General features: G+C 55.7%; 7 protein-coding genes across 7 annotated transcripts; 4 read left to right on the top strand and 3 right to left on the bottom strand.

The window, feature by feature from the left end:
* The first annotated feature begins 616 nt into the window (after positions 1 to 616).
* Positions 617 to 3,003, top strand: EV422DRAFT_190280 (uncharacterized protein). The gene is made up of 7 exons (XM_053065196.1): positions 617 to 748; positions 816 to 1,080; positions 1,187 to 1,431; positions 1,528 to 1,650; positions 1,728 to 1,825; positions 1,908 to 2,142; positions 2,214 to 3,003. The coding sequence occupies exons 1-7, from the start codon at positions 680 to 682 to the stop codon at positions 2,760 to 2,762; spliced, it is 1,584 nt and encodes a 527-aa protein (XP_052923091.1). The 5' UTR covers positions 617 to 679; the 3' UTR covers positions 2,763 to 3,003.
* A 1-nt stretch (position 3,004) lies between these two features.
* Positions 3,005 to 4,963, top strand: EV422DRAFT_190266 (WD40-repeat-containing domain protein). The gene is made up of 2 exons (XM_053065194.1): positions 3,005 to 4,477; positions 4,545 to 4,963. The coding sequence occupies exons 1-2, from the start codon at positions 3,176 to 3,178 to the stop codon at positions 4,809 to 4,811; spliced, it is 1,569 nt and encodes a 522-aa protein (XP_052923090.1). The 5' UTR covers positions 3,005 to 3,175; the 3' UTR covers positions 4,812 to 4,963.
* A 591-nt stretch (positions 4,964 to 5,554) lies between these two features.
* On the bottom strand, positions 5,555 to 7,087 carry EV422DRAFT_538804 (uncharacterized protein). Its single transcript, XM_053071001.1, has one exon. It carries the CDS (start codon positions 7,014 to 7,016, stop codon positions 5,760 to 5,762), a length of 1,257 nt encoding a protein of 418 aa, XP_052923089.1. The 5' UTR covers positions 7,017 to 7,087; the 3' UTR covers positions 5,555 to 5,759.
* Positions 7,088 to 7,128: 41 nt separating this feature from the next.
* EV422DRAFT_190269 (Sybindin-like protein) lies at positions 7,129 to 8,161 on the top strand. Its single transcript, XM_053065195.1, has 3 exons — positions 7,129 to 7,246; positions 7,318 to 7,568; positions 7,791 to 8,161. The coding sequence occupies exons 1-3, from the start codon at positions 7,241 to 7,243 to the stop codon at positions 8,065 to 8,067; spliced, it is 534 nt and encodes a 177-aa protein (XP_052923088.1). The 5' UTR covers positions 7,129 to 7,240; the 3' UTR covers positions 8,068 to 8,161.
* EV422DRAFT_538800 (uncharacterized protein) lies at positions 8,108 to 11,547 on the bottom strand. The gene is made up of 2 exons (XM_053071000.1): positions 10,267 to 11,547; positions 8,108 to 10,201 (listed from the first exon to the last, which is right to left on the bottom strand). The coding sequence occupies exons 1-2, from the start codon at positions 11,135 to 11,137 to the stop codon at positions 8,256 to 8,258; spliced, it is 2,817 nt and encodes a 938-aa protein (XP_052923087.1). The 5' UTR covers positions 11,138 to 11,547; the 3' UTR covers positions 8,108 to 8,255.
* Positions 11,548 to 11,843: 296 nt separating this feature from the next.
* On the top strand, positions 11,844 to 12,239 carry EV422DRAFT_569905 (uncharacterized protein; the record flags this gene model as incomplete). The annotated part of the gene is made up of 1 exon (XM_053072818.1): positions 11,844 to 12,239. One exon carries the CDS (start codon positions 11,844 to 11,846, stop codon positions 12,237 to 12,239), a length of 396 nt encoding a protein of 131 aa, XP_052923086.1.
* A 296-nt stretch (positions 12,240 to 12,535) lies between these two features.
* On the bottom strand, positions 12,536 to 14,075 carry EV422DRAFT_190298 (uncharacterized protein). The gene is made up of 3 exons (XM_053065197.1): positions 13,597 to 14,075; positions 13,390 to 13,508; positions 12,536 to 13,318 (listed from the first exon to the last, which is right to left on the bottom strand). Exons 1-3 carry the CDS (start codon positions 13,823 to 13,825, stop codon positions 12,833 to 12,835), a joined length of 834 nt encoding a protein of 277 aa, XP_052923085.1. The 5' UTR covers positions 13,826 to 14,075; the 3' UTR covers positions 12,536 to 12,832.
* Between the last annotated feature and the right edge of the window lie 6 nt (positions 14,076 to 14,081).

The following is a 14,081-nucleotide window of genomic DNA, read 5'->3' as shown; positions in this document are numbered from 1 at the left end:
CCTCAAGAGTCAATGCCCATAGCAATGAAAAACGAACAGCGGCTATCCATATATTACTTTTGTGCACGGTTCCAATTTCCGCTCTCGTACGCGCGGGTGTTGCCAACTTCGCCAAAATGAAATTCGCGTGTGCGCGCACAGACAGGTGGCCACAGGGTCCCCCGCGCAATACATGAGGCTGGTGGCATCCTCTACATCCTACAGTACTGTACGCAGTTGCACCGCTGCTGGTATCTATGTACTGCTGCTGGCCGAGATCCCCAGAGATGTTTTTGATGATGGCGCCGACATCTCATCAGGCATGCCTTCTCGCGGGAGGTCCACCCACATCGATTTGATGCCAAGATTGGCATCATTCAGAGGTCGAAGTCGGTTCACTTTACTGCCCCATCCGCGAAGAAACCAGCACCTCCCTATCTTGTCAATATGTGTCCGTTGGAAAGAGAACGCTTCGCTCATCCTGGTCATACAAGTCATACAAGTCTTCCTCAAGAAAACTGTCAAACGCGCAAGTCAACGCAATCTCGACAGCGTGGGTGTCACGTGACTCAGCTCGCTTTCCACTTTCCGCTTTTTGACCTCGAAAGTCCGCCTTCTTTTCCTCGTTCTTCAAACGGTCAGTTTGAACCGTTCATACACCACATATCTCGACGACGACCACGACAGGAACGCCGCAAAGATGACCACCGAAGCCATCAAACAGGAGGTCAAGGAGGAGCTTGTCGCCCCCGAGGTGAAAGCCGAAGAGGTATTCGTTGGTTACGCGAGGTGTTCAATGTCACTTGGCCTCCCGAAATAACATGTATGCAACGCAGCTGAAGAGCAAAGTCGCCACCACCGAGGAGGCGGAGGTGAAGGTCGAGGACACCATCAGTGAGATCCCGGTGAAGCAGGAAACGTCTGATACAAAGATCACTCCGGCCGATGATCAGTCAGCGGAACAACCTACGGCCCCAGTAGCTCCCACCTCGGCTCCTATGCAGAGGATTGGCTTGGCGCCATCCCATCCACTGCCTGAGGACCCTGAGAAGAGGGAGCTGTATGCCAAAATTCTCAAGCAGGTCGAATATTACTTCAGTGGTACGGGCTTGTAAGCGTCAAACGGACAAAAACTGTGGAGACGATGGAATCTGGGATCCCCTCATTGATGCACATGTGGGAAGCTCATAGTTGTCATGCTTTCCAGATGTCAACCTCCCCCGGGATAGATTCCTCCTGGAGACCATCAACAACAGCCCCGAAGGCTGGGTCAACATCACAGTCCTCCTCACATTCAACAAGCTGAAGGAGCTCACAACCGACGTGGAACTCGTCGCAAAAGCTCTGAAGCACAGCCCGCAAATGCTACAGGTCTCGCCGGACAGCACGCAAGTGCGCCGGTTGACGCAGATCAGGCCTGTTCACCCTGCAAACAGGAAGTCGATTTACGCTGTACGTTTTGGGAGTGGGATGATTGGAGGAAGAGACAGAGGGGGCGCGGAAGAGTGAAATCCTTATGGAGGAAAGAGCTGACCCTTGGATTTCTAGAAAGGATTCCCTGTGGACATGAAGGATGTGCCCGCCGAGGTTCGGAAGTTCTTCACTGCATATGGTCGAGTTCGCAACGTAAGGGCGCGGCGCGAAAAGGGCGGGTATGCGGCGAAGTTCAAGGTGTGTAATGGATGACTCCCGTTTACGGACGATGCTTTTACCCTTTTGCTTGCCGCTAATACATGTGCATCTGTCAGGGGTCCGTCTTTGTCGAATTTGAAACCGAGGACGAGGCCACGAAGGTCCGCGACATGACAATCTCGTACAAGGAGACCCCACTGCTCATGTATATGAAGTACGACCAGCGATGCAAACTTCAAAGTTCCGTCAAATCTGTTTGGAAGCTGACAGCATGACACACCTCTCACCTAACCCAGGGACGAGTACATCGAAATCAAGCAAAAAGAGTACGGCGAAAAGATGCACCAGCCAGAAGCGGATGGCCTCCCCCAGCTGAACTACCTGAAGCCCTTCGAAGCACGCCGCGGGACGGGGTCTGTGCAGGGCACAGCTCTTGCGCGCGAGCACCAGAACAACACATCACATCGGGTCGAGAACTGCATCATTCACTTTGATGGGGCGGGCCCTCTTGCGCTTTTCGAGGATGTCAAGGTATGTGCTTGTCGCGCCTGCACAAGTGTAGTTCAAAGGTCATTTCACTCACATCAAATGGTCCCCCTCAGCAATTCTTCGCCGGCTTCGAGCGCGTCCGCTTCCTCCGGTACAACTCCGGCGACCCCACCGGCTACGTCGTCTTCGCCAACCCCAACACCGCCCCCGCCTTCCTCACCAAAATCAACGCGTCCCCCGAAGGCGTCGTCGAAGCCCCCAACGGCATCGCCGAATCACGCACCGTCTTCCGCGTGGCGACGCCAGAGGAAGCCGACACGCACTGGGATAACTTCGCTGAGATGACGCGTAAGAAGAACCGCGGCCCGCCTGGTAACAACACCGTCACGAACAACAACCGAGGTGGAGGTCGTAATGGCGGGTTCGGTGGGAACAGGGATGGGAACCGGGGCGGTGGTCGTGGTCGTGGAGGACGGGGCGGGTTCAGGGGTGGACCCCGGGGTGGTGCGCCCGGTGGGTTTGGCGCGGATCGGAACTCGCGGGATAGGAACAAGCCGCCGATGATTTCGTCGGGTGGGGCCGCTGCCCCGGGAGGAGAGAAGCGGAAGGCGGAGGATGGTGCGGCGGGTGCACCGGCTACGAAGGTGCCGAGGGCGGAATGAGCGGACCGCCGATTCTGCCCACCTTACCACCATATTCAGCTCTCCGAAGATCAGATCTAGCAACAACCCTCTGACCATATTTATTCATGTTAGCGCACCCCGCACTCCCATCAGAGCAGATCCCTCCGCAGAGTAGGAGATAGCTGAGGCAGCCATCATCTATCTCACAACCGCACTTGTAAATAAAACTTCAAAACCGCTTACTACGATCGGCCTTAATATGGATTCCACGGTGGGATATCCAATGTGTGTTTGAGGGATTCCGGCGCGCGCAGACTTTCCTGGAACCTCGACTGAAAAACAGCATGCAAACCCCAGGCAATCTCAACAGCCGACAATTCAACAGCCCTTCTCAACCAGAGAATCTAAATACTCCCTCCCTTCAGCAAGCATAGAATACATATCAGAGAGGCATGTCCTTCGACATCGAAGCCGCGGACGTCATCCGCCTCATCCACCAATTCCTCAAGGAAAACAACCTCCCCCGCACCCTCGCCGCCCTCCAATCCGAAACCAGCGTCTCGCTCAACACCGTCGACAGCGTGGACACCTTCACAGCCGATATCCTCGCCGGGCGGTGGGATGTAGTCCTCAAAACCATCTCCCAACTGAAAATCCCACAGCGGAAACTGGTTGACCTCTATGAGCAGATCACTCTGGAGTTGCTGGAGATGCGGGAACTGGGCGCGGCGAGATCGCTGTTGAGGCAGACGGACCCGATGCAGTTCTGTAAAGACCATTACCCGGATCGGTACCTGCACCTTGAGCATCTGCTCAGCATGACGATGTTCGATGAGAAGGAGGCGTACCCGCACGATGGGAGTAAATCCAAACGGCGGCAGGTGATCGCGCAGGCGTTGGCGGGGGAGGTCTCCGTTGTCGCTCCCGCACGGTTGCTGGCATTGCTAGGGCAGGCGCTCAAATGGCAGAACTCGCAGGGATTGTTACCCACCGACACGGCGTACGACATGTTTCGCGGGGCGGCGCCGATGGCGACCGCGGAGGAGGACGCGATACCCGAGGATTGCTATAATACGATCAAGTTTCCGAAGAAGCAGATGGCGGAGTGTGTGGCGTTCTCACCCGGTGGGCATTACCTCGCGACGGGGAGCATGGACGGGTTCATTGAGATTTGGAACTACATGACGGGGAAATTGCGGAAAGACCTACCGTACCAGGCGGCTGATAACCCGATGCTGATGGAATCGGCTGTGCTGTGTCTTGCGTTCAGCAGGGACAGCGAGACGCTTGCGAGTGGCGGGCAGGATGGGCGGATTAAGGTGTGGAAAGTCGCGACGGGGCAATGTACTCGCCGTCTTGTCCCCGCCCACGCACAGGGTGTCACTTCCGTCGCGTTCTCGGCAGACGGGACGCAGCTACTCAGCTCGAGCTTCGACATGACCATCCGCTTACACGGCCTGAAATCAGGCAAACTGGTCAAAGAGTTTCGCGGCCACACGTCGTTCGTCAACCACGCTATATTCCTGATGGACTGGACCAAGGTGATGAGTGGAAGCTCGGACGGGACCTGCAAGATCTGGGACGTCAAGACGACCGAATGTGTGGGTACAGTTACCCTGCATGAGGGGAAAGCGGTCTCGAGCGGTGTGAACACCCCGACGATCAACAATCTTTGCATCTCGCCCCGGAATTTGGACCATATTGTTGTGTGTAACAAGAGCCCGTATGCGTATGTCGTCGATGGGCGCGGGAAGGTATGTTTTGCGTCCATGTATTCCGCCCCACCGTCACACCCTCTAACTCGTACACCCCCCATTGCAGATCCAAAAAACCCTAACCCTCCTGTCGGACACACGCCCAACAGCTCCCTCCTTCATTCACGCAACCACCACACCCAAAGGCGAGTACATCCTCCTCGCGGCCGAAGACGGCCACGTGTACGCGTTCCACTCCGAGAGCGGGAAGCTGGTCAGCGGGTGGAAGGTGTGTGCAGAGGGGGCGGAGGTGATTGGCGCTGTGGGGCATCCGGCGGCGAACGTCGCTGCGGTGTGGTGTGACGATGGGGTGGTTGGGTTGTGGAGGCAGTAGAATCTGATGGAAGGGGTAACCCCCGGTGGAAAGGAAATGGGCGCGTTGGAGGGACAGCACATGGTGCGAAAGGAAACGGAAAACAAACCGCGCAGATGGAACAAAAGCGTTGGATCGGACGACGCAGCCCCTCCACAACACTTGCGAAACCCGAAGCGACACCCTCCCCGGCGAAATCCGGCTGCGAACCCCTGCAAACCTACACCTGACCTGTGAGCTCGCCGACACCCGCTTACATCACCTACGGACCTTGCGATCAATGAACGCGCAACACGCCACGCGTTGCCCCACTACGACTACCTAAATGGAACAGAGTCACCGATCCGCTACGGGTTATGCTCTGGGAGGTTTAGAAATCGGTGTGCTGAAGAATCGACGCCGACACCGTTTGCGTTCGAGCCGCTGGGGCGTTTGGTGCGAAGGGCGTAGAGATGGCGAATGTACTATACCTGCGTGTTTTGGCGTGCTGATGTTTTGCGACGGCGTATGGACACCGCAATGTCCGGAAAGGACCATAACTCGTTGCATCACTACCCGAGGGTCGGGGGGCGTGCTCAGTTGATGGATGATGTATAAATAGGTGGTAGGGGTGGATTGGGTGGTTCTGATGAACAGGGAGCCAGTAGCATAAAATGCAGATACGGCCACGGCCTCGGTGTCTCCGCGCTGAGCTTGGCACTGTAAATGTACAGTAACAACGTGAAAAGACAAATCGATTTAGGCCACGATATCAAATGCGCATTTGAGGTCCATCGTATGGAGTATAGCACACGGGTATATATTGTCCGCCGCCCCAAATCCTCACCAAAGAAAAGTGGGTATCAGTTGTACAGAATACATTCAAGGATTTTGAGGCACGGGGAAATAGGTGTTTCTTTGCAACTTGACTGCGAACGTGATCTCGACACAGGGATGTTGATGGAAGTTCGCGGTAGGCATTATTCTGGACTAGCGAGAGAAAGCCAGCGCGAGTGCAGCGGCGGCGGCGGCAGCAGCAGCGAGCATTGATGGTGATGGTTCTGCGTCCGAGGAAGTAACATCATCGCTCCCTTCATCCAGCCCATCCAACGTATTCGCACCATCATCATCATACCCGCTTTCCCCGTCGACCCCACCCTCAAAGGCCGAATACGCCATAGCAACTGTCTCCCTGACCGCCGTCAAATGCCTCAACCTTTCCACCAAGCCCCAACAGTCCCTCGCCAGCTTCACCAACCGCTCACTTGGGTGTAGGTTCCCCACATGTCGCTGCAGATCGTATTTCCTGCTGAAATCCATGTCGCACTGGGTGCATTTGTACCGTCGGTCTTGGGTGCGTGCGTGGATGGAGGAGAAGTGTTGGCGCAGATTGTAGCGCTTGGAGAAGGTGCGCGGGCAGGTGGGGAAGGGGCAGTGGAAGCGGGTTGTGGTGGGGGAGGGGGGTTGCGTGAGAATGGAGTCGTAGAGGTGGTGAAGGGTGACGGGGGTGGGAGGTGGTGCTGGGGGACCGGATTGGCGGCGGATGGTCGGTGCTGGAGTGGTGGTAGGTATGGATTCGTGAGGTAATGTGATGGATTCTGGTACTTGTCGGCTGATCGATGATGGGAGGATGGGAATATGGACGGGAACACCACCGCCGGGTCCTCCGACGACGCCTTGACCAACGCTTAGATGGCCGTCCAATGTCGAACCAGTATCCGACAATGGAGTTTCTTCCCCATCCGTCGTATCTCCTGCTTCATTGTCGGCGGAATCCAGCACCTCGGCCATCGTGTCGTTCTCACTACCCGTATACGGCCCTCCAAATTCGCTCGGTATCGCCGCCTCCACAAGCGCATTTCCGTCAGCTTGGTGAGTGAGGCCTGTCGCTGCCGTCTCTGTCACTTCCCCACTCTCTCGCGTGGGACGTTTCCGTTTCCGTTTCCGTTTCTGTGCCCCAGTCAGCATGTCATCTCCTCCCTCCTCTCCGACCTTCCGCTTGCCCCGCGGACCCGTTCCCCGGCTTGACGGCTGCTGTTGCTGCATGTCGATCACTATACCATTTCCACCTCCGGCCACGACTTCCGGTACTGGGTCTGTGAGTGGGCGAGCAAGGGAGAGCAGGGCATGTGAAGCGTCGAGGACGTCGGGTGCTATGGGCGTGCTTCCTCCTTCTTTCGCTTGACCTTGTGTTCGTGCTGCTTCCTCTCCCTGTCGCTGTATGTGTTGCTCTTGGGCGGTTGTCATTGCTGTCTGGCCATGCTAATGGAGTGATGCTGAAATTCCCACGCGTTGAAGCAGTTACTTCTCCGGCAAGTGTCGCAGCGGCATCACCGCAACTCTGTCTCGCACACACATCGGCCACCTGAACACTTGACCCTCACGCCTCCCCATACACTCTGAATACCCTTGGGTACTCTCGGCCCTCTCCCTCCTTACCGTTGTCGCTCCGTCCCTCAACTTCGTAAACAATGACGGTAACTCCCAGCGAGTTGTGTTACCCCCCACATCACCGCCATTCATCCCCTCCCCCCTCCCATCCCTACAGATTTACAATCTCTACATCTTCGACCGGCACTGCCGCTGCGTCTTCTTCGCCCCCTGGACAAAAACACCCGTATCACAAAACCCACCATCATCACAATCCCAACCATCGGTAACGCCGTCGGAGACGAAACCACAGTCGATGAAGGATACGTTGGGCGCGACGGGGATGAGTCTAGAGGAGGAGGCGAAACTGGTGTACGGGGTTGTGTTTTCATTGAAGAATTTGGTGAATCGGTTGAGCGCGAAGGCTGGGTATGTATGTGGAGAGAGGGAAGAGAGGGAAGCGGGGGGAGCGGGTCCTTTAATTTGAAGGAGAGTGCCGAGGAGAGATATGAGCTGCGGTCGTGAGCGTGGCACCGCTTGATTTTGCCAGCGAGCGAACCGAGGAATAGTGGGCACCAGAGAGTGTGCACCGAGCATTCGTGTCGAACCGGACGACATCTCGCTCATTTCACCTATCTCCCAACCCTCCAGCTCGGAAGGCTTCCTCTCCTACCGCACCAGCACCTATAAACTGCACTACTTCGAAACCCCCACGGGCCTCAAATTCGTTCTCAACACCGACCCGACGCTCGACTCTGCCGCAATGAAGGAAACCCTCCGCACGATCTATGCCCAGATCTACGTCGAGTATGTTACGCGTAACCCGCTCGCGGAGGCGTTGAGGGCGCAGGGGGTTGAGCCGGTGCAGAGTGAGCTTTTCAAGGGGCATTTGGGACGGTTTATTCGGAGTGTGCCGGGATTTGAGTGATGGGCATCGAGAGAGGGTGTACATACTTTTTGGGACGTGAATATATTACCTCTATGTATGTATGTATTGAATGTATGTATCATTATGTGATATGCGCCGAAACGAGTGGGGGTATAAGAAAGCACAGCTATATAAGCGGGTGGGAATGGAAAGGATTTCGCGCTTTCTCATCGTACGTCTGCAGGTGCTCAAAGGTAATTGATAAACATCTCCTCATCCAACAGATCCCATCCTTCCACCACAGTCTCCTGTGTCTTTTCCTCATGCACTTGTTCATACATTCCCGTCTTCAGGATCTGAGAGATGTCTTTCGAAATGTCCGTGCTAACGCTGGTAGTGCTCATATTCACCTCCCCAACCACAGCCTCCGGAACTTTCACTTCCGTGTGTCGCACAAACCGCCAAGACGTCTCCACGCCGACGCCGACACCGGGGTCTGCTTGTTCGGATGGTGCTGACGGGTCCGGAAGATGCACCGCCGAATCGCCCTTTGCGGGCGCTATGATCGTCATGGGTGTGATCGTGGCGGGGGGTATATCGAAAGGGTGTGATTCCGATGCGGGGCTTGGTGAGGGATGTAGTTGTTCTTCAGCTGCAGGTGCTGGTGGTGTATATTCGGCCGTAAAAGAGGGAGGGGTATATGTATCTACATCCTTCTCTCTGCCTTGTTCCCTTGATGGTGGTGATGATGTGGGTGTGATCTCCGCCGGCTGGGAGATCTCTACCTTAGGGTCATGAAGTCCAGGTTGTGCTTCCGCGGCTGCGGCCGTTAGAGATTGCGGCACATGTGGAATGCTGAAGGTGATGGTTGAGGAGGGTGGTGGTGAGAGGGCGACGATTGGGGTCGGGATGTGGGTTGGTGGTTTTGGGCGGTTGGCGGGTGTGGGCGAGGCAGAGGTTGGAGGTTGTTGGACAGTTGGGGGTGATAGCGGTGTGGTCTGCGATGAGCAATCGCCTCGTCCGTCCGGCGGCTCCGATTGATTTGCCTTCCTAATCGTCCCTGGGCCAGCGTCGCAACTGGCCCCAGACATCACCCCAGACATCACCCCAGACATCAGTGCCTGATTAGTGATAAGTGTGTCTGCCGATCCCACTTTGATATCCGTGTCCCGACCTCCGTCCAACTCAACCCCCGTCGGCGTAACAGGCGACGCCGGCACATACTGCAACGCCGCCTGAAACCTCCCTTTCCTTGCCTTCCCCGCCTCCCCACCCTCCATATAATCCCTACCACCATCCCCATCCGCCACCCCCGGCGACATCCGATACGGAATAACATCATTCCTTCTCCTCAACACATCCTGCGCCGAGTTCGAAAGCCTCGTCAGCGGCGTCGTCGGGGCGGTGCGTACGCGTATCGATCGCTCATCCCGGTCGTCCAAATGTGACCCGCTCATCGATCGCGTCCGCGGGCGTTGGATGTTGAGTGACAGGGGTCGTCGGTGTGTGAGGGGGGTATCGTGCGATTGGGAAGCGGAGGAGGAGATGCTATTACGGGACCGAGCGGCCTGGCGGGTTTTTTCGAGGCCGCCGGCTGCTTCGAGGACGATTTCGCGGAGCCGTTCGTCGAATGCGTTGGCGATGGTTGTGTATTCAGTGGTGCGGCGGCGGATGTGGCGGGAGCGTTGGATGTCGCCTTCTTCGTGCGTGAAGGTGGAGTCTTCGAGGTCCTGGTCTTCGGCAGGGATTTGATTGCCTTGTTGGGTTGTATCGCCGTCCTCGCCAGTTCTGGGGTTTGCGGACACTGTGACATCCGGCGCGGATCTACTGGGAGACCGGCCATGCAATGGCGAATGGCTATGCGAGTTCCTGCGTTGGAACGAGCTTTCATCCTTCGATCTCGTTCTCGAGTACTCCGAGTTATTCCTGCCCATGCTCACCCACGAGCCCGACAGGGCAGAGTAACGCGAGACTACTGAGCTTCTCCGACGGAGTGGATTTGCCGTGAGGTCGTCTGTACTGCCGTCTGCGCTTTTCGAGGGCGTCGGATTTGTGGGGGTGGTGGGAGCTGAGGTGGTGAAGGAACGGACGCGAGTGCTCAGTTTTCCACGCAGTGGTATTGGTGATGGTGGTTCGGAGGCTTCACCATGCTTCGCTTCGCGCATGACGAGTTCACGAAGTCTGATGTCCCAGCCTGAAATGACCAAATTGAGCAAACTACACTCAGGGAAGACAAAAGGCCAGACTGGACAAACGAACCTGATGCGGCGGCAATGACACTGAGAGTTCCCAGTTGACTGGTTTTGTTCTTTGCGTCCATCTCCTCCAAATTCGGCGCAGGCGTCGGTGTCGATGCAGGGGTGGATATATTTGGTGATGGTGGCCCAATCTGCGGCGTGTCAGATCGTCCACCCGTCGATTCACGTTGACTCGCCGTGCTATCCGTACTCGGTCGTTTGCTATGTCCCCTCCCAGGGCTTAAACCACCAATCCAATCCCGGCTGCTGCCACGGTCACCCTGCTGTTGTTGTTGTTGTTGTAATTGCCGTTCCTTTTCCTTCATAGACACCGTCGATACAGCGGCCATGGCGGACCGCAACCTTTCGCGTGCTGCTTTTCGACGTTCCGCACTGAGATTCGTTCCCGGCATGAGGCCTGCGAGCGGAGACGGAGATACGGGTGCGCTGTGGGTATTATGCGAGTGCTGGTTATGAAGGGCATCATTTTCCACGTTGGACGACGATGACGAGGAACAGCGGTCATCGTCGTGGGAATGTCGCGATGGTCGAGCCGAAAGCTCGACATTGTTCTCGAGCCGCAACGACACCGCGCTGCGGGGACGCGAAGGCCCTGGAGAGGAGCGAGCAGAGGAGCATGTGGAACAGTCGCAGGAGGAGGAGGATGCACTTGACGTGCACGTGGTTTCAGACAAAGTCGTGGGAGTGCTCGTATTTGAATCGTGCACAAGGCTTTCAATCAATTTCGGGTGAGCGGTCCCCGGGGTTTCGAGCCGCAAAGGGTCTTCGGTGGCATTCGTTACTATTATCGTCGTAGTCGGCTTATCGTCACCGTTATCGTCGGTGACAATGTCCTCGTCATTTCCTCCTGCCTCCGGGGCTCCACCCGCCATTCCGTCCTCAATGATGGGTACCGACGACGAGCCAACAACCACTCCCGCCCTTTTCTTTGAAGTAGCGAGTTAGCGGTTGATATCCTTTGTAAGCAGCGCCTTCAATGGAGATGATTGCAGAGTGAATGTTCCCACGAGCTCGAGTTGCTGGGAACAAGGGGCGAGTTGTGAGTTCGCAATTTCCAATGGCGTTCCTGACACCGAAGCGAACTCGGAATCTCTCCAGTAAACGGTAAACGGCGGGGGGATATGATGAGCCTTCGAGGAGCCGCTGCGAGGCTTGTTGAGGGTGTTGCTGTTGGGTGGCTCCAATGTCGCATCACTGTTTGAGAATTCCCCACGTTCGGCGGGGCACGAAAAGAGGGCTCGAAGAGGACGTCCAAATGAATCTTATTTCACGCTCCCGTCGGATGGCTCTGAGAATGGCTCCCCTCCCGACATTCTCCAAAGGTTCTCAACGACCAAGAATCCAGCACATTTATCAGTCTCCGAATAACGTCTCGGAACACACTTTTGAAACCCTCCGAGTCCATATAGCCACTGCAGGTTGAGGAACAAAGTATAAAGTTCTGTACAAGTTTCCTCCTCGTGAATGCTGCTCAAACCGTCCGCGCGCACACCTCCATCACCGTTCTTGTCTTACCTCCGCCATCCTCTTACGGCCCGCCTTCTCCTCCTCCGACCAACCGCCCTCACTGTCTGCACAATGTCCTCCACAACAAGCTCTGCTCCTCGCTTCACCCTCTATCACAATCCCTCGTGCTCAAAGTCCAACGCGACGCTCACCTTCCTCAACTCTGTACTCTCGCCATCCACCCTCCACATTGTAGACTACACCTCCACCCTCCCGGCACTCGATGAATTGACAAAAGTTTGCAGTCTCATGCCCGTAGGACACAGGAAAGAAGTCGTGCGATGGGATGAGGTCGATGGAGAAGGCGCTAATGTATCAGACGAGGATGTGGACGCTATCGTACGCGTCGTGATGCAGGACGTGAGGAAGAGGCTGCAGAGGCCATTGGTGGTCGATTGGGCTAACGGGAAGGCTGTTGTTGGCCGGCCGTTGGAGAATGTGAAGGCATTGATTGGTGGTGAAGTGTGAAGCTCTGAACATTCAAGTTCGAACGGCAACGTTGTCAAACGAGTGCAAGGATGGAGCGAAGCAGAGTCGCATTATCAGATGCCCGATGTTATGCACATTGATGGTATTATGAAAAACTTCAAACCTAATAGCATCAAGGGCAAAGGGACAGAGTTTGCGGATGAGACTATACAACGGCGATACATGGCATTAATTGTACGGACATTCACGGAGCTGCAAGCGAGGATTCTTGGACTGATCCCAAGCTGGACTGCCAATGGGCTCGATCTTGAGATCTACAACCGCTTGTGTGAACACATCAAGTGGCACTTTAGAGTTGCACGCGTGTGGGGCACCTGGCAGGAGCCTGTGCTTGATTCTCTCATACCGCTTGAGATGGCCCCTTACTTTCCCGGACCCCGAAAATACTGGAAATCACAACTCGTGTGCAAAAGGATCCCAAAAAGACAAGAGATTGTGGAGTTGATGAAGTCGTCGGACGTGACATTATGCCGCAAGGCTTTTCGGAATCGATCAAACCATGAAGCCGCAGAGAGCGCCGAGCACCAGGGTGGAATCCTACATATATGCCCCCCGAGTGGAAAAAGACCTTATCACCAGATGAAGGGTATCAGCTTGTATGGGACGGTCTGCTTGTGCTCCACCCACTTCTCCTTATGCTTCAAAGCCATGTAATGCTCGAGTACCGGTATTCCCCGCACCGAGAAATCCCACAGATGCATGAGCGGGTTCCATGCAGCGTACAAGTTTGCCGTGGAAACCGCATAGCCGCCCCTCCACAGCACGTATCCCGCATAGTTTATATGCCTCGCTACCCTCCACAGCCCGACATCGACAATCGCATTCCGGTTTTCGGGTTTTCGTCGGAACCATTTCCGTTGCAGCTCGGATAGGGTTTCTATGGCTGACCCGATGGCAAACATAGCTGACCCGATGAGCTGGTAGGTGGACAGATGCCACCCTGGTATTGCTAGAGAGAGTAAGGTGTTAGATGTATCGGCGATGAGGTTGAACACGGTGACGTGGATTGCGTTGAGAGCCGACATGGGTGATTCGCGGATGGAAAGGAACCAGAAGACCTTCGAGATGAAAAATCGGCGTGAGCACGGTCCTCAGGTAAACGGTGCAGAGACACACGCATAGGGCTTACATGTCTAGCAGCGCCCACAGCTGCAAAGCCCACAAAAAGCTTTTGCCGTGGCGATAATATGCCGATATGTGGGGTCGCGGCGGTCAGCCCAAAGAGTCCAAATACAGCGTGGCCCCACCCTGCAATCACAAAATATCGTAATCAGTATCCGTCCTTATCAAACGTCTTCTGTTCTTGAAGCACGATTTCAGTCGCGACGCAACATACCCTGCTTGTAGATGAGGTACTGTATCACTGGGTCAGCAGCTCGCAGCGTGATAAACGTTAGCCCTCCCAGAGAGGACCCCTGTACGGCCCTTGTTCGGCGCGGTGAAGAGACGGATGCTGCTCTTGCCGGACTTTCGCCGACAACGGGAGAAGCGTCGAACGGCGCCGGCGACGCGGGAAGGTTAAAGTCGGTGGGAAGGACGTATGGCTTCGCTTTTGGAGGAGCCATTTATTCAGTCGGCGGGGGAGGTGTAGACACAAGAAGGAGGAGCGTATGTAATACAACGTAGCCTGTGCAGTATTCGTAAGGCCAGCGGTGTGGATGGCTAGTTATGCGAGTGCAGTCCGGATGTGCGATGTTGAGATGGCGACGGGAATGTTTGGGGTGGATGCTCGCATGATGTTTCCGACGGGTCCCAGGACGGGTCGGTTGGTCTGCCGTTCACGTGACCTGGAGAGTCCTTTCGCTCTTCCTTTTCGCAAAG

The sequence above is a fragment of the Fimicolochytrium jonesii genome (assembly GCF_025526975.1).
Source record: "Fimicolochytrium jonesii strain JEL569 chromosome Unknown EV422scaffold_23, whole genome shotgun sequence".
NCBI classification, from domain to species: domain Eukaryota; kingdom Fungi; phylum Chytridiomycota; class Chytridiomycetes; order Spizellomycetales; family Powellomycetaceae; genus Fimicolochytrium; species Fimicolochytrium jonesii.
Note: the sequence above shows the minus strand (reverse complement) of the source record. Positions and strands in the feature narration are given on the sequence as shown.